The sequence below is a fragment of the Lepus europaeus genome, chromosome 14 (genome assembly GCF_033115175.1).
Source record: "Lepus europaeus isolate LE1 chromosome 14, mLepTim1.pri, whole genome shotgun sequence".
NCBI classification, from domain to species: Eukaryota; Metazoa; Chordata; class Mammalia; order Lagomorpha; family Leporidae; genus Lepus; species Lepus europaeus.
Window position 1 is genome coordinate 61008845 of NC_084840.1, and position 19084 is coordinate 61027928.

Below are 19084 nucleotides of genomic sequence, written 5' to 3' on the forward strand. Positions count from 1 at the left end.
GCAGTGATTTTCTATCCTGGATGCCCACTGGAAGTCATTTTTAAAAAGTGCCAAAGCCTGGGGCCCCGTCTAAATATTCTAATTTAACTGATCTGAGGAGCATATTGTAAAAACTCCTGAGGTGTAGTCATAGTAGAATATGACCAAATTGACACAAGAGGGCAAAGACTCTATCTTAAAAATAGTCCCCATTTTCTTTTTCTTTTCTTTCACCCAAACCCTGAAGAAAAATTTGAATTTATATCTGGATAGAATTACCTTAACATCTTTTCATAAAAGCTGAAGTCTCAACAGATAGTTGGATGTTATTACTTCTCTAAGATTACATAATCTCTCTACAAAAAGAGTTAATGTCCACCAAATTTGAAAGTAATGTCTTACATTGGAACAAAAAAAATAAAAATGAAACCTGCAATTATCTTTTATGAGCTCCATATTTTTATGGTTTCACAAATATTACCTCATCACGTTCATGAAGCAATCAAATGAGATAGGCATATTTTACCCATTTTATGGATGAGGACATGAAGAAACAAAGGGGTTATGACATTTGCTCAATGTAAACATCTACTAAACCATTAAAATGTATTTAATGCTAACCACCAGGTTCTTTGAACTCTAGTATATGTCTCTTGAATAACACTACTAATTTGCCTTTTTAAATATGTAAAACTAGGCTCTGAGAATTGAATGTAAACAAAATAACCAATTCTCAACTAAGCCAGCTAACAGAGCACATGTGTATCCTAAGTATGCTTTCATTAATTTATACATGTTTTATTTTTCCCAATATCTTCATTTTTGAAAAGACAAAGCAAGCTGTAGGAAGTCTGCCATGATATAGTAGATATGTGTACAACCCCCAGCAACTACATCAAATCCAAGAATATCAGGCATGTTTTCGATGTAGTACCAGAATAGCCTGCTCTCCCTGACTGCCTCACTCCAACCTGTTAATTATAATACACTCAAAGAATTTCACTTAAAGGATTTAGTCTCCACCAAGTATGCTCATCTTTTTTCAATCAAAATGGAAAAAAAATGTTTTCCTTCAATGAAATATTTTATTATCAGACCATGAGCTTTATTAGACTATCACATGGGAGTAAAATTGTCAAAAGCTGGACTCTCCTGCATCCCAGTCGTATCACTATGTTTCCAGTCACATCACTATGTTGCAAAGTAGATGCCAACTGCACATGATGAGCAAGTGAAGAATCTCTTTCAAAAGTCCTGAGGAGGGTGGACATACCTAGGACAGAAAGGAGGGGCCAGAAAGGAAGAGAGGCCACAGAGAGTCAATGAAGCTGGGGAATCAACATGGTGGTGACTGGAGCGAAGGTGCTTGTATACACTGAGCCAAAGAGGATTCCACCAAACCATGGGCTTCTTCTGGATGGGTGAGAGGTGCCAGGGGCCTATACTTAAAGTGATTATACTAGAAAATGTTAATAATGTCATTTATGAACAAATGTAAAGATGGCTATAGAACATGACAAGTTTTACAATTTTTATGAAATGGAAGTCCTTCCACGCTGTTTAGGTTAACCTACATTGATAGGGTCAGTTAGGAAAAATACCACAAGAAGCAATGAAGGTGCTACAAGATAGCGCCTGGAGGTCTGTACTACTTATGGAAGCAGCTGTCTCAATCACAATAGTATGATATGTTCTATCAAGTTCAGAATGAGAGCTCTGATGTTGCTGGATTAAGTGAGTCTTCAGGTTAAACCAAAAACAACCGACAGAACTGTCAACAAAATAAGTGACTACAGATATGAGAAGACAACATTACTTCCTGTGTATTTAAGATATCAGCTATCCAGAGGGATGGATGTATGTGCACATATCTACTATAGAATATATACATATGTGTGTGTGTGTATATATATGATGTATACAATGGGGTGTAGGTTATTTTCTATTACACGACACTGTATAAGATCAAGTATGTCACAATCTAAGCAGACAACTTTGCACAACAGTTACTGATTAGGAATTTCAGGAGAAAATGAGAAATAAAGATATTCTTAAACTTGCAGAATTCTGGAAAATGTGGTATTTCTGAGTAGTGAGGGAGTAGTTAGTCCTACCATAGCTTTACCCAAGTTGAAGTGGCCACCTGCTTCACCAAGGAAAGAGCCAGATGCTTCTCAAAGGATGTGTTATCCAGGAACTGCTTGAGCAGGCAGGTAAGGGCAAGAGGGTGCGTGCGTGCATGTGTGTGTACGCGCATGTATGCTCAAAGTTTGCAACTAATAAACCAGAAGCCAGATTTCAAACTATTATAATTTGCCTAATCCATCTTTTCTATTTAGAGTCTCACATTTATAGAAATTATAATCTGCTTTTAAATTTTTAAAAATTTATTTTCATTTGAAAGGCAGAGAATGGGAAAGACAGACAGAGACAGTCAGAAAGAAATCTTCCGCACAGTGGTTCACTCCCGGGATGCCCATAGCAGCCAGTCTGGGCCAAATTTAAAGTCAGGATCCCAGAACTCCATCTGGGTCTCCCACATGTGTGGCAGAAAACTGTATTTGAGCCATCTATTCCTGCCTCCCAATGTGCATATTAGCAAAAAGATAGAATCAGAAGTGGAGCTGGGTCTCAAATGCAGGTACTCTGACAGGAGATGCACAAATCCCAAGTTACATCTTAATCACTGTACCTAAAACCTTCTCTCCATAATCCACTGTTAATTACACATGGTAATTATCCCAGTTTCTAGTACAATGTAATAGAATTAAACTGACTTGAACTAGAGATGTAGTGTGTATATAAAGACAATGTGAATTATATATTTATGAGACTAGAAAACACACAGGTACTAAAATCATCAAATAGCAGCCTATACTCTTTACATACATTAACTAATTTAATCTATACAACAAGCTATGAGGTAGGTTTCCTGATTTTGCTGATGAGAAAATTGAGGAGGGAGAGTTCAGGAGCTTGCTGAAGGTTGCACAGCTATTACGTAGGTAAAAAGAACTCTAAGCTGCTCTCCTGGCTCATTTCTATTATCTAAGACCTGCTGACCGCTCACTGTGTAAAGACAGGATCCAAACTTGTACTTTCCCAAATGACCTCTTGGGTTGCTGAGTGTTCACACATGGCACTAAGAAACAAAATCTGCTCAATTTTTTTTAGAAATATAATTTTTCAAAATCAATCATCTGAAATGTATCATCCATTGGCAATCATCCCTCACTGGTGGACCTTATTGATTTCACATAAACACATCTCTTGAAGGTTCAGTTGTTACAGCTCATTAATTATTTTATTTGGTTCCTTACCATGAACTCAAGGAATGGGAATTTTTTACCCAATGAATTAGGTTGCTCTCGTGTGAAGTACATTTCCTGGCTTTCTCTGAACAGTCTTGATTTCTTAAATTCCCATCATTTTATCCCATAAATTATCAGTCAAAATGTCCTAGAAATTTCAGTATTTCATGCTCTCGACTCATCTTGTACACAGAAAGAGAAAAAAATCTCCAGTTCTAAAATAATGTTACCATGGAACTAGCCCTTTTCACTGCTGTGATTCAGAGCTGGGGCACTGTCCAGTTTCCTTATCATGGAAGGAAACCATCAGGGATTAATGACACCTAGTGAGAGGCAGAAAAGACAAAACGGGTTTTACAGGGCAAGAATCAAAACAGCAACCTCTTGAAACACAGATAAAAAAAAACCACATTTTTAATCAATGTGTCTGTTTCTATGCAAATGAAAAACGAAAAGCAGGCATTCATCATCCCTGTTAATAATACCTGTCACTCACTCTTAGAAAACTGCAATCTATCCGTGAATTCACAGGTACCTTGGGCTCTATTTCTTTGCGTCTGCATTCTGCTCAGCTCAGCGTGCCTGCCAATGACTACACATTTCTTGGTGTATTTTGCTGACTGCTGTATTATAATAAACAGATGGGCTGCTTTTTGGTTATCTTTCCTGCTTATCTGTGTGCTATTTAGGGTTCCATTTAGGACTTGTCAGGCTCTGTTGGTTTACAAGTAAATGTCATGTTTTACAATTCTCCCCCAAACAAAAATTACTGCCTTTCAAACATAGATATTAGTGGAAAATAAACTGTGACCTTAAGTCAATTTTTATTATACATATTTGTTAATGATGGTATTTAGCACCAAAATGTCTTAAAGAAAATTCAAATTAGGTTCATTTGAGTAATTAGTATATAAATTATTTTTCCTAGAATTCTGTATATTTGTATCTACAATAAGCTATTCAGTGTATATATCCCACTATTGATAAGATCTTGATAAAAACAAAAGTGGGGTGGGTATTGCTACTTGTGGGTTAAGCCTTTGGTTGCAATGCTGGCATAGCATATGGAAGTGCTCATTTTGAGTCCAGGATACTGTTTCTAATCCAGATCTGTGTTAACGTGCCTGAGAAGCAGCAGATGATGACTAAAGCACTTAGTCCTCTGACACATAAGTGGGAGACCCATATGGACTTTCTGGCTCTTGCCTTCAGCTTGGCCCAGCCCTGGCTATTGAAGGCAATTGGAGAGTGAACCAGCAGATGGAAGATCTGTTGAGACTGGCGCTGTGGCTCAGTAAGTTAATCCTCTGCCTGCGGTGCTGGCATCCCATATGAGTACTGGTTCTAGTCCTGGCTGCTCCTCTTCCGATCCAGCTCTCTGCTATGGCCTGGGAAAGCAGTGGAAGATGGCCCAAGTGCTTGGGCCCCTGCACCTGTGTGGGAGACCTGGAAGAAGCTCCTGGCTTTGGATCTGTGCAGCGCTGGCCCTTGAGGCCATTTGGGGAGTGAACCAGAGGATAGAAGACTTTTCTGTCTCTCCCTCTCGCTGTGACTCTATCTTTCAAATAAATAATTAAAATCTGAAAAAAAAAAATCTGTTGGACCTTCTCTCCCTCTTCTCTCCCTCCCCCATTCCATTCTACCTTTCAAATAAATGAACATGAGATCATGCTCACAGGTTCACAGACTGGCTGTGCAAAGTTTGAAATGTTGGGTACAATCTTGCATTTCCTTTTCCACTTGAAAAATAAAAAGCAGGTAAATTTTTAAATCAAATTGGGTTTTCAGCCAGTGCCTTCTTTTCTTAGACAAGTGTAAAACTTGGCCTGAAGGAAAAAGGATACAGGGGTCCTTGAACTACATATGAACAGAAAAGTTGGCAGTAAGGACCTGTTTTATTTTCATTCCTGATCACTGCATAGTAATTCTCCCACTTGCACAGTGAGGGGGAAGAAAAAAAGGGAGCCAGGATTTTTAAAAATAATCGTTAAAAGCCCAAGAGATGTGATACTTAGCGAAGTTCCCTTGGAGGTTTTAATGCTAAACTCTGTTGTGTAAATGCTTTAGAGGTTGAAGGAGGAGGATGGCGAAAGGTGAAAGGCTGCAAATCAGGCACCCAAACAGCTCTACTCTGCAGGCACTAGCTCTCTCCTTAAAGACCATGGGTCCAAGCCTGGTCCTTGGCTGGTAGGGACCAATTGATGGTATCCTGCAGGGGCCCCTAACAGGCCAGTGAAGGAGGAGAGCATTCATTATCTTGGTGAGGTTGGAAATTCCCTACTCTATTGTTCTAAACCTGGCACCTTCTAATTGTTCCCAGTTCTCCACAGGGAGGGTCACAGATAGGTGGGTGTGGAGAGAACTGATCATATGATCAGTCTCAAAGCCTCCTGGAATCCATTTAATGTCCAAAGCAGATAAAAACTCTCAATCCTTTATTATTTCAAGTACAGATCTTTGCCTTATGAAGAAGCAAGGTAAAAATAGGTTGAAAACTGCAGAAAATCCAACTGATTTTAAACTGTAAGGGGGTTTCATATTGTTAAAGGAGTGACAGGCGGATGGGTCGGGGATGGGATTGGGGCCAGTAAAACTCTACCAGATGACATTAGATCAAACTGGCTCTCTTTCTAAGGGGCTGTGTATGGGTTCAACAATTCTCTGGTCAATGGCAGAAGGTGGAAAATTCCATTTGTTAGCCATAAACCAGTTATTAGAGAATGACATGAATTAAGTGAGCTTCTAAGTGTTATTGTCACTGTACATCAACAACATCCATCTTAATTCACTCTCAAGTCAGGCAATGGACAAAGATTCTCTCTTTAACCAAACCCTAGCCAGACTCCTCTGAGCCCTCTTCTCAACTATGCCTCAAACTTTGCCTATGAAAACTGCAGAGTCAACAGAGATCAAACATGAGTTCATATACCAGATCCTACTGCCATGCCATTAAAGCTACTCAGCGGAAAAAAAAATGAAGAAAATTCAAATTCAGCATTCCTGTGGCACAGAAGACAGATAATCAGGTCATCAAGTCCAAGTGTAAATTTGAATCTTTCCATTGCGTGTTTAGCACACGTGGCTCTTCATGGCTTTTCAGTGGTGCACTTGAGGTGGAAGGAAGCTGCCACTGACTTGAGCTCACAAAACAGAGATTCCAGGGGCCTGGGCTAAGTAACTGCACGATTCTCTAACATTTTACAGTTCTGTCCCATTCAGTGGCTATGTCCTGGTCTTATCTGGAATGAAGGAAACTCAACCTATCTTTTGCTTACATGATCAAAACTGCTATAGCACATTGTTCCCAAAGTCAGCTGCTCACAATTCCTTCCATTTGAATAGAAGTGTCCTACTCCTAAATCCTTTGCCCTTCTCTTGAACCTGGTCTAACCTTCTGACACGCTTTGACTAACACTGTGACAAAGATAGTGTTCTGGAAGTCTAGACCTTAAGGTTTGTAGTTTTCACTTTCCACCTCTTGGGGTCCTGCTGTCCTAAACAAATCTCGGGTTAGATTATTGAGTGATGAGCGTCTACCTGGGAAGAATGAGACTTGGCCAACTCTCATAATCCAGATCAGAGTGCCTGGGTTCAAATCCAAGCTCGTTTTCTGACTCTGGCTTCCTGCTAATGCAGACCCTGGAAGGCAGCAGACGGTGACTCAGCCTCTTGTGTTCCTGCTGCCCCATGGGAGCCCTGGTTCCTTTTGCTTTGGCCCCAGTCTAAGGTCATTGTGGGCTTTTGGGGAAGAAATCACCAAACAAGAGCTGTGTCTCTATCTTTTCCCTGAAGAAGGAGAAAGGGAAGGAGGAGGAAGAGGATGAGGAGTAGGAGAGAAGGGGAGGAGTAGAAGGAGGAAAAAAGGAGAAGCGAGAAGGAAGAAGGAATAAGAAGAAGAGGAAGAAGAAATGTCTTTTGGAGCCTTGAAACAAAGCCTCTGAATCATGTAATTGCAGACTGTTTGGCAACACTACCTCCTGCCATAAAGCAGAAGAATAAAAACAATAATTTATGCATCTTGCTAGAGATATTTTCAGGCAGATTATGCAAGTTTTCATGTATATGATAAGGTATAAAAAATAACATAAAAGCAAGATGACCCAAAGAAATATTTACCCTGCTAGCAGAATTTAAAGGAAAATGTAGCAATTCTAAGACAGCCTCTCCAGTCAGCAAAAATATTCTCAAAGTAAGAAATGGCTTCAGGTGGTAGCTGCCACAGAGACTCTCTCAATTAGACAAAAGAGCTCTATATTGTCCATAATTTTTAAATTTTCTGTTTATTAATGTTTCTAGTTATGGAGTGACTGCTTCTCTCTAGGTCAATTTTTTTAAAGATTTTATTTATTTCTTTATTTGAGAAGTAGAGTTATAGACAGAAAAACAGAGAGAAAGGTCTTCCAATTACTGGCTCACTCCCCAAATGGCCACAATAACTGGAGCTGAGACAATCCAAAGCCAGGAGCCAAAGTTTCTTCCAGGTCTCCCACAAGGGTGCAGGGGCCCAAGCACTTGGGCTATCTTCCATTGCTATCCCTGGCAGAGAGCTGCATCGGAAGAGGAACAGCTGGGACATGAATCGGCACCCATATAGGAGGCCATCGCCACAGGTGGAGGCTTAGCCCCGTGCACCACAATGCAACCCCAATTTTTTTTATCTTTGTTTATTTGAGAGGGAGAGAGGGAGTGAGAGAGCAAACGAGCACACGCCCATCTGCTGGTTCACTCCCCAGATGCCCACAATTGCTAGGGCTGAGCTGGGAGTCTAGAACTCAATCCAGATCCCTCATGTAAATGGCAGGGACCCAATTACTTGAGCCATCACTGCTGCCTGCCAGGATCTGCATCAGTAGGAAGGTGGAACTGGGTATCTAGCCCAGGCTGAAACTGGTAGTGGAAACAGAGCTTGAACCAAGGCTCCCTGATTTGGAATGTGGGTGTCCCATGCCTGGTCTGAATCACTAGGTCAAATGCCTCTCCCAAGGACAGCCAATTCTGAGAGGTCACAAATGCTTGGCCAGCAAGGAACATGCCTTTGATGTACAAACTAACCAGTGCAAAGGCAGGAAAAGGTTCAAAATGGAGACAGGTTTCAATTCTACCAGCAGGAAGTAGTCTAAGAAAGTAAGTCCAAAGTAAATGCAGGATATTTCTGAGAAGAATGCCCAGAAGGAGAGCAAAGAGCATCTGAGAACAACAGATTAGGAAAGCGCTCAGAGGGAGCAGAGTTACCTTCTACTACAGGTTCACTGCATTTCCCAGAGTCAAGAAACAGGTGACACACGCTAGACTGTATTCAGAATCCCCATGGAGTAATGACTAATACATATCCTCATTTCCTCCTTTTTGAACAAAAGTATCTATAGTTGCCTTACCCTTGTCTCACAATTATACGTTTGGATAATGTGTTTGGGCCCATGAAACCAGTCTTTTTAGCTCACATGCTTCCAAAAGAAACTCACATGAGGAGACTTATCCAAATCCAGACCTAATACAAATAGATTCTAATCTTTGAGTCTTTGATGTAATAAAATTCAACTTTTGCTAGATGAGGTGAGTGTATTTTGCATTTGAAAGAGAATAGACTATGGTATATCATTTCCAAGATGATTATTATTTTTTTAACTGTTTTGTGCTAATACATTATACAACAATATATGCCCTAAAGAGCTGCTTAAAATGAATGGCGAAAACTGGAAAACACAATTGGTAAGCATATTAAATTCATCTTCAGCACAACCTTTGTGGTTTTTGTTTGGTTTTATTTTTGGTAACTTTGGACTTCAAAATAGTTTAACTGAATAACAGATTTCCAAGTACCAATAAGGTAATGATTAATGCCAACACATTTTGTACACAGAGAGACAAAACTGATTTTATTCTGAACCCATGTAGACATTAAAGCATAGGCCAATGATCATATACTTGACCATGATAGCTCAATGCAAACTATCATGGTTGCACCAATATAAAGAAAAATTCACTAAAAATTATGTGCCATTGCTTATATCCAGAGCATTTCAGTCAAAAATAATTTATATCATTTAGTCAGTTTCCTATAGGTTGTTCTCTCTGTTAAGCACATTTCTTTTTCCTATTCACCAAAATATGACAGGATCGAGAATAAATAATTATCCTTGGAAGTTTGCCACCACTATTTTAAAAAGTTAGCTTTGCAGCCTAAATATGAGTTATAACACAAATTAACCAAATGAAAACTTCAACAAGTAGTTACAGAACTAGAACTCTAAACGCGAAAACTGCAAAAAACAGAATACTGGGCCATGCCATTGATAGAAACTATGATGTGAATGGCACGCCCTGAATCTGTGCGACACAGCAACACTGTAGAGAGTACTTTCACTGAGCCAAAATGAAACATGATTTTACCCTTGGAAACCTTGTGTTTTAGAAGGATACTTCACAATGGCTCATAAATGCAATGATATACATGTACTCTGGGTTCGGGCAGACTTAAAAAGATGAACTTGACCTTGAGAAGTGGAGGACAAGGATACTGAGGAGTGTAGGATGCACATAAGTGCAATCATCACACACACAGAGGATGCAGCTTACCTGACATGCTGATGGATGAGTGTGGTTGAGATCCCAATGGGAAGACACTATGTCAACAGACTTTTTGGCCATGTTGAGTAAGTTCATCCAGCCTTGGAAAAGTGATAAGTGAAATGGTGCATTTTCTGAATAGTTAAGGCCTTCAGGAATATTTTCCACCAGGGCAATTCTTAGAAAAGATTTTTGAAAAAACAAACAAACAAAATGTAGTCAAATTTGAAGCCATGGATCTTTCTTAATGCATGCATACAGATATCATAAAAATGCTATTTACTCTTTCTGGATGTATACGTCTCTAACTTAGATTTTTCCACCAGAAGCCTCTTATTTTTATCTTGTGCTAATCTACTGTGTTCTTAGAGCTTATACTCTGTTTTTCCATAGGGAGCATTTGTATTTCAGAAGATGATGGTATATATCTCAAATGTTCAGTTCCAAACCAGCCTTGAAAAAACATTCAGAGATTCCTATGCGAGCATCTTTTAGTAAGATGCTTCTTGGATTACATTTACATTACTGCAACAATGGGATTCTACTTCTGCAAACTACATGAGACTGTAAATTAAGCTTTGCTTATTTACAGTTTCTACTTCAATGTTGGGCAAATCCTGAAACTAAATCAATGTCATTATTATTGCTTAACACCTGAATGTATGTTTCCCAGCCTAAGAGGTAAAGTGACACCGAAAAGAAAGTTATAAAATCTGCCTTTTGCAGGATTTTACTAAAGTTGTAAAGTATGTATAAAATGATATAATAATCAAGTTTATTTAACCAATCAATAAATGAACTGTAATCAGCAATATCATAGTTCATTTTCAAGTTTTATACATTTTTATATTTTGACATTGTATCCACTGCAACTAGCTCTTCTTCATACAGCTGCTAAAGATGCTTTTTTCATGTCTGATCTGGTGATATACAAGTTCTTTTTATAGGAAGGAACAAGTTTCCAGTTTAATAAAGGTATGCTATCCTGCAATTCATGCTAGAAAAACCCCAAATTCTTGAGTAGATACCTGGTAAGTGACACCAGCCCAGGTTGTTTTATTCATAGTTGGATGCTCAGAGCCAGATACAGAGTTAGGGGCTCAGTAAACAGGTAGAGAATGAATTTCAGCACTTCTCAATAAACTGATTCTAAAAATCTATTAAGCATACACTTGTTTCATTTGGCCAATGTTAGAATGAAAAACAATACTATTAAGAAAATGCTTTTGTGTATTTGATGAACCTAGAGTACTAGAGCAGAATGGTTCAGTATGTGGCCTAGAGACATTACAATCTGGGATCCAATCTCCCTTCCACCTACCTGTAAAGTTAATTAACACTTGCTGATTGTTTACAAAGACAGTACAAAATATTACATGCAACACATAAATGGCTAAACTATCCCTAGTCCTTAGAACCTTATAATCTAGCAAGAGAGCCTGTGTCCCATGTGCTGACTCAACAAGAAAAGTAGACTCCAATAAGTGATAAAGAGTAAGAAGTTTAATTTAATGGATAATGTATACCTAAAGTACTGTCTGAACACTGGCAAGAAGGCAAAGTGAACTGTGGTTGAGGAGACCTGGAACTGGAACAAGCTAGACTCGAAATGAGTCTTCAAACACCGAATCTGTTATGAGTGACCTGGAACTGATGACTACTCTAGATAGAGGCAGGGGTTTGTCCATAATAATGTTTCTGAACAGTTGAGAGTCAGCTAAGCCAATGAAACGAGACAAGGGAATCATGGCAGAACTTTGTGTGGTGGTGGTGAAAACTAGTGAAGTCCGTATCAACCACACTGAGGGAGTTATGATTAAGAGTTTGGACTTGGGGCAGGGGCAGGCAGTGTGACTCAGTGGGATAAGCCTCCAGCTGCAGTACTGGCATCCCATATGGGTACCAGTTTGAGTCCTGGCTGCCACACTTTTTTTTTAAGATTTATTTATTTGAAAGGCAGACTTGCAGAGAGGCAGAGGCAGCGTCAGAGAGAGAAGGAGGGAGGGAGGGAAGGAGGGAGGGAGGGAGGGAGGGAGGGAGGGCATGCTATCTTCGATCCACTGGTTCACTCCTCAGATGGCTACACTTCCTTCAGGTCTCTCACATGGGTGCAGGGGCCCAAGCACTTGGACCATCTTTTACTACTCTCCCAGGCCATAGCAGAGAGCTGGATCAGAAGTGGAGCGGCCAAGTCTTGAACCGGTGCACCTATGGGATGCCGGCACGGCAGGCAGCAGCTTTACCCGCTATGCCACAGTGCTGGCCCCTGCTTCACTTCTGATCCAGCTCCCTGCTAATGTGTCTGGGAAAACAGCAGAGGATGCCCACAGAACTTGAACCTCTTCCTCCACGAGCGAGACCTGAATGAAGGTCCTAGCTCCTGGCTTCAACCTGGTCCAGCCCTGGTCTTTGCAGTTATTTGGGGGAATAAACCAGTGGATGGAAGATCTCTCTCCATCTCTCCCTCTCTCTATAACTCTGATTTTCAAATAAATAAATATTTAAAAAGAGTTAGGACTTGCTTTGGGTGCATTTGAGAGTTTTTAATGGGTAACTGACCTGACACCTATATGATATTGGAATGGAGAAAAGGGGGATTAGAAGATGACAAATCCATAGGGAGTAGAGGCTTATGCACAAGTTCAGGAAATAAAACAGGACATCCAAGTTAAGTCAATGAGAATAAAAACAGGCACGCGACGGACACTTTAGAAACCAAATCTTAAAACAACGTAAGTAATCTTAGTTGTCTGATGGGTCTAAGCAGAAGGAAAAAGAGAAACAGATAGTTAATGTAGACTCCCAGATTTCCTATAGAGTCATCATCCCTTCACTTTACTGGGTTCTAGAACCACCCCCAGAGGTATTCTCACTTGGATTGTTGCACTTCTCCAAACCATTTTTCATACACTTAGATTAATCTTTTGAAAATGTAAACCTCTCTGCCTGCTGCCAGTTATACTTCCTATGGATTTCCCCACTGTCTTTAGGATTATGACCTCTGTCCTACTCCATCATGGACAAAAAGTATGTACCAGTCTGGCTTGTGTCTCTGCAGCTTCCCTGGATTCAAATGCTCTCTTTGAATTTTACACCACAGCCACACTTAACATCTTTTACTCCAGTCCCTGCTATCCTCTCTAGATTGTGAATTTCATACGCATCTGACTAATTCTGATCCTTAGCCTCCCAATTGAGCTCTTTACCAACCTTCAAAATTCCAATTCAAATATCACCACCTCTGATAGGCTTGCCTGTTGCCCCCAAACTAGGCTGGATACCCTTATTATTATCTCCCCTTTCATCCTACTCATCCCTCTTGAAATTACTTGTTCAAAGCTGATGCTCCTTGACAGATTATATGGTATGTGAAGGCAGGTACTTGCTCCATTGATCCGGAATTGTTTCTCAGAGCCTAACACAGTGTCCAGAGATTATCCGCTAAATTTCAACTAGAAAGAGGGTGGTGAAAGGTAGAGACCATTAAAACTAACAAGGAACATGGGAAAGGATGTAAACTGAGGGCTGGGAGAGATTAATGGAGAAAAGATGAAGAACAAAACAGCCCAAAGTCTAATATGGAAGAAATGTCTACATGTTTGATTGGCAAAGTGCAAAACAGATAAGAAGATTCCATGGGGACCATTACAGAAACAGGAAGATAAGAAAGGCAAGGAGAAAGTTGTGTCTAGGAGACCAAGGTGAGAGCATGTTGAAAGATAGAGTGGATCATTTTATCTACTTGAAAACCTTCAAAGGCAACAGAGGGTGAATTTAAATATTTTAATTCTGGCCACATTTAAAGTCTTATTATATATGCTAATAGAAGCTAGACACAGCATAAACAATCCAAGACAATCAGCAGCTAGGCCTTCCATATAACCAATGACTGTATTTAAAACAATCCAACAAACAAAAGAGAATCTCCCCAACAAAATGAAACCAAACCAAAACACAGCAACTGTCAGCAAATACAACTAACTGTTTTTAATTTTACTTTAATACAAAAGACATTGATAAAGAACAGAGGCGGACCGGCACCATGGCTCAGTTTGCTAATCCTCTACCTTCGGCGCCGGCATCCCATATAGGTGCCAGTTCTAGTCCCGATTGCTCCTCTTCCAGTCCAGCTCTCTGCTGTAGCCGGGGAGGGCAGTGGAGGATGGCCCAAGTGCTTGGGCCCCTACACCTGCATGGGAGACCAGGAAGAAGCACCTGGCTCCTGGCTTCTGATCGGTGCAGCGCCAGCCATAGCAGCCATTTGGAGAGTGAACCAATGGAAGACCTTTCTGTCTCTCTAACTCTTTCAAATTATTAATTAAAAAAAAAAACAGAGGAGCATCAAGAAGTTAACCAAATATATGAAATGAAGGATGTAGAATAGCTCTAATTACAGCTGGCTCTGTAACATACATTTTTTCAGTGTCTGTTAGCTTGCACTAGACACATAAATAAGTCAGGATTCTCAGTCTCTTTTGGAAATATTTTTTTTTCTTAAAGATTTATTTTATTTATTTGAAAGGCAGAGCTAGAGAGAGGGGAGAGGCAGATAGATCTTCCATCCAATGGCTTCAAAGGCTTGGGGTGGGCCAGACAGAAGCCAGGAGCCAGGGACTCCATCCAGGTCTCCCACATGGGTACAGGGGCCTAAACAATTGGGTCACCTTCCACTGTTTTCCCAAGCACATTGGCAGGGAGCTGGACTAGAAATGAAATAGCCAGGACTCCAATAAGTGCTTATATGGGATGTGGGCACTCAGGCAGTGGCTGAACTCACTGTTCCACAATGCCAGCCCCTCTTTTGTAAATTACTAGAGCAGATTATTTTTTTAACATTTTATTTATTTATTTGAGAGGTAGAGTTAGAGACAGTGAGAGGGAGAGATAGAGAAAGGTCTTCTGTCCGCTGGTTCACTCCCCAAATGGCCCAACGCCCGGAGCTGCGCCGATTCGAAACTAGGAGCCAGGTGCCTTCTCCGGGTCTCCCATGTGAGTGCAGGGGCCCGAGGATTTGGGCCATCTTCTACTGTCTTCCCAGGACACAGCAGAGAGCTGGATCAGAAAAGGAGCAGCTGGGACTAGAACCGGTGCCCATGTGGGATGCTGGCGCCACAGGGGAAGGATTAACCTAATGCGCCACAACAGTGATCTCACAGAACAGATGTTCCTAGCCTTGGACCAATGGGCAGAATAAAGGAGTACTATGAACTCAGATTTTACATCTTTATTTTCCCTAACCTCCACTTAAAAGCTATCATTCCCTTCAGTGATGAACAGAGGCAACAGACCACAAAAATATTAGCAGCACCTGTCATTTTGTCTCCAGTAAGAATTTCCTACCATGGCAACCCTTCATCACTACTTTGAAACTGTGGTAGTGAGTAGACCTTATTATTTCACAAATTTAGAGCACAGGATATATATTGTCGTATCATAAATGTCTTAATACTTAGATAATCTTAACATTATTTCCTTTATGATCCTTTGTATTTTAAATCATGCCTTAAAATATTCAGGGAAGGATTCATAGGCTTCATCAGACTGTGAAGGAGGTACATGGTGTGAGAAGAGTTAAATTCTCAACAAATGTATAATAAAATACATTTTTCTCTTTCTTCTATTTTACACACTTTCTTAGGAGATTTTTTGTTTTCTTAGTGACAAACAGAGACATGGGTAAGATTATTAAGAGAAATTTTCAAGTAGAAGAGAACTGGGTCAAACCCATATCTGGGAAATATCTAATCATTTCTGATGGGTAGAGAAAGTGGGCCATGAAGAGAGAACAGCAAAGAAAGCAGATAGACTGAAAAGGAGAGCCAAATTTCCTGGAAGCCAAGGAAAACCGAATTTATTATTAATATTATTTGACATTTACTAAATATCAAAATAAATTATGGTTTTATACCAACAATAGAAATAGAGTTAGTACCCAAGGCCCGAGTTCTGTTGTTGTTTTGGGTCAGGAATTCCAATGTAGGGGGTTGAGGGGGAGGAATCTCCAGAGTAATTATCCTGCTTACCTTCTTACTTTTTCCCTCTCTCATTCTACCCAGAGACCTACACTGCTCCTTTGGTGGCACAGGGCTTGTTTCCTATGCCCTGTTAGAAAACAGCTCTAGAAATCAGCTTTGAAATGACTTATTTTTGTGACCTATCATTTTATTTCCTTTAACAGCCAACAGCTGGCTACTCTCCAGGGGCCGGTGTAATTAGCATGCCTGCAGAACTTATTTACATGCCATCACAGCCCCAGATGTACACCTACTTCTCAAGCTAGGAAACTCAGACCACATTAAAATCCACCTTTAGGCAAATCCCTAGAATGCCTGCTAACCTTCTCTAAGAGCACTTTGCCCAGGGGCTATAGCACTATTTCTGACACCCAGTAACAAGGGAAAAAGCTGAATATACAAAATATACAGCAAAAATCTTTTTATGCCTCTTTTCATGGTTCTTCAAGATAAACTGTGAATGATTCCAGCTATGGGTCCAGGGAGCTTAGATGGAATAAATATTTTTACAGTTTTTTCCATTATTGATAGATTAAAAAATAGAATTCTGTTCATATTAATAGTATGCATTTATTCCACAATTTTGTGTGATCATAAAAATTTCTCTTTGAATCAAGGAAAAATTGCTCCTTCTCAAAGAAATATTTGTAGCTCCCATTAATAAACTGCTAAAAAATGAAAGCCATGCATTTGCCAGCTTTAGTAAGTATTTTCTGTGTGTGTGTGTGTGGCTTTTTAAATATAAGAATTTATAAAATATATCAGCACACTTGATTTTGGTAATAGTGTAGAGAAATGTTTAAAAGGAAAGGATTTGCAATAGCAGCCTGAACAGCTCTGCCAGTTGCGAGCTGTGTGACCTTCAACAAATTACTAACCTCTATAAACTTGTTTCCATTTCTAAAGTGAAAAAAGGTTATTACAAAAATTAGAATCTATGTGAAGTGCTTTGCTCAGTAACTCCTTCATATTAAGCAGTAATTAAAAGGTAGTTATTCTTTTTTAAAAATGACACACAGTTTGAAAGCTTATAATTAAAATAATTTCTCCACGTTTTCAAATTGATATAACAGTTACTAAATGATTCTGCCTTCATGTGGCTGAAAGGTCTTTTATGAACTGGAACCTCCAGGACCTTTTCAAAGTGAGTGTCAGCTTTCTTTCATTGTCCAGTGCAATGGGTCAGGTACCAGGATGTCATCTGCAGAGGTGTTTGGCAGGCAGTTCCCTGGCATTGATTCCCTAGATCTTCGTTCTCTGATGGCACTGATTGACAGCACAGGACAGATGGCTCCAGCTCATTGATACAGTTAGATATGCACTCAGAGTCCAGTGACCACTTTTTATACCCAATTGTGGACTGTGTTAAATTTAAAACCCAGGCTAGAGGGCTAACCTTTCCAAGGAGATACTGGAATGCATGATATTGAACTTGATGACTTGCTATCTGTTTGGCAGATTCAGCGACCTCCTCTGGACATGGAAAGAGGTGATACAGAGCTAGTGAGTTTGCTTTAATTCAGCTGAGACAAATATTTTTTGAAGATTTGGATCAGGGTGAGTTTACTTGTGAAAAATAGCAAAAAGGACACAGCAATGTCTGACTGGCAAACAGTATCCTGATAATTTCTTGATCTGAGGTAGGAAGTACTACAGTTATCTATTAACATAATTAGGGATTCACGCTAGCAAATTTGTTTTGAAAAATTTCCAATCAACAGAAAAGCTGCAAGAATAGAGTGAATATACTCATGCAAGAATAAGTATTGTGAAGGTACGCACACACACACTCACAAATTTTTAGCCAAACCATTTAAGTTCTAGACATGATGACAGTTAATTGCTGAATCTCCAGCATGCATTTCTAAGGTATCCATTGTTCTAACCAAAACACAATTATTACACAAGAAACTTGACATTAATATGGTCTTATTATCTAATGTTAAAATTTCTCCACTTCTTCCAAGAATGTACTCTTCTTGTTTTTTGTTTTGTGGATCCAAGATCCATTAATGTTTACTCATTGTATTTAGTTTTCCTCTTTAGTCTCCTGTAGTGTAGAAAAATCCCCCAGACTATATTCTTCCTTGTTGTCGATGTTTTAGAATATCCTAGCAGAGGTGTTTTGCCAAATATTGCTGAGTTCAGATTTCCCTGTTACCTCATGATTAGATTTAACTTAAATAGTTCTGGCAGAAATACTACATAGGTAATGTGTCCTTTAAAGGGTCTCCTATCAAGTGGCACATGATGAAATTTGTCTGCTCTTCAATGTCATTAAGTCTAGCTTTGGTTAAGGAGCTACCTGCCAGATTTCTCCATTAAACAGCACCTGCTATAATTAATGAACAACTGGTCACAAGGCACCTTTAGAAGGTAACAATAATGCTGCTCCCAAACATATCACCCAGTGATTTAGCACCCATCCATTTATGATTTTTAACTGAATCTATTGGTTGCAAATCAGCAGTTTCCTAATCATTACTCAGTTGTTAGTAGTATTCTGCTGTAAAGGTAAGAAAAAAGCAGCTTCCTTTTTCCCATCTCATTTTTATGATTTCTTAAAATTTTGTTTTATTAGCCTGGGTCTCTGGGTTCCCATTTTTTAATTTAAAGTGTTATAATCTATTACTGTCATTACTCACTGTGATGCTCAAATTATTGCAAATATTGCCAATGGAAGAAGACCTGTGAATTATATCTTAGGTTCTTTTGATTTATTCTTTCAATGTTTTAATACTTTCTTAAATGTCGGCACCAGATGTCTCATTTTTATTAACTTTTAAATTGACTTTCAAAGGCAGCAACAGCAGAGCACACCACAGTCCATGTGAATTGTAGCAGAGCCTCCTCTAAATCTACATGATTTAGGCAGCTGAAAACTTCATTAATTCTAGGCCTATAATTATATTGGTTGCATTAAGAACAATTACTTTTTTGGGAGTACAGTAGAGGGTATGTTATAACTGTAGCTATTATCCTTTGTATATTATAGCTTAAAAGTACTTTCACAGATATTATTACATCGCCATCAATAAGCAGTCCTATGAAACAGGGATGATTTCTGTTTTAGAGGTGGGCAGAGCAAGGCTACTAGCAGACAGGTACCATGCAGCCAGAGAGAATGCTAAGAGCCAGCTTGGAACTCAGGCTTTTCTGAGCTTATGTGCATTAGACAGCTCTAGATCTGGTCCTAGACTTACCCTGGGGGTT

General features: G+C 39.5%; 1 protein-coding gene across 1 annotated transcript in view; it reads right to left on the reverse strand.

The window, feature by feature from the left end:
• The window catches only part of PLD5 (phospholipase D family member 5), a 405904-nt gene that overhangs the window by 177562 nt on the left and 209258 nt on the right, over positions 1-19084 (reverse strand). Inside the window, exon 3 of the mRNA XM_062211388.1 lies at positions 9867-10035. Coding sequence (XP_062067372.1) covers positions 9867-10035 — 169 coding nt within the window. The remainder of the gene's footprint in view (positions 1-9866; positions 10036-19084) is intronic.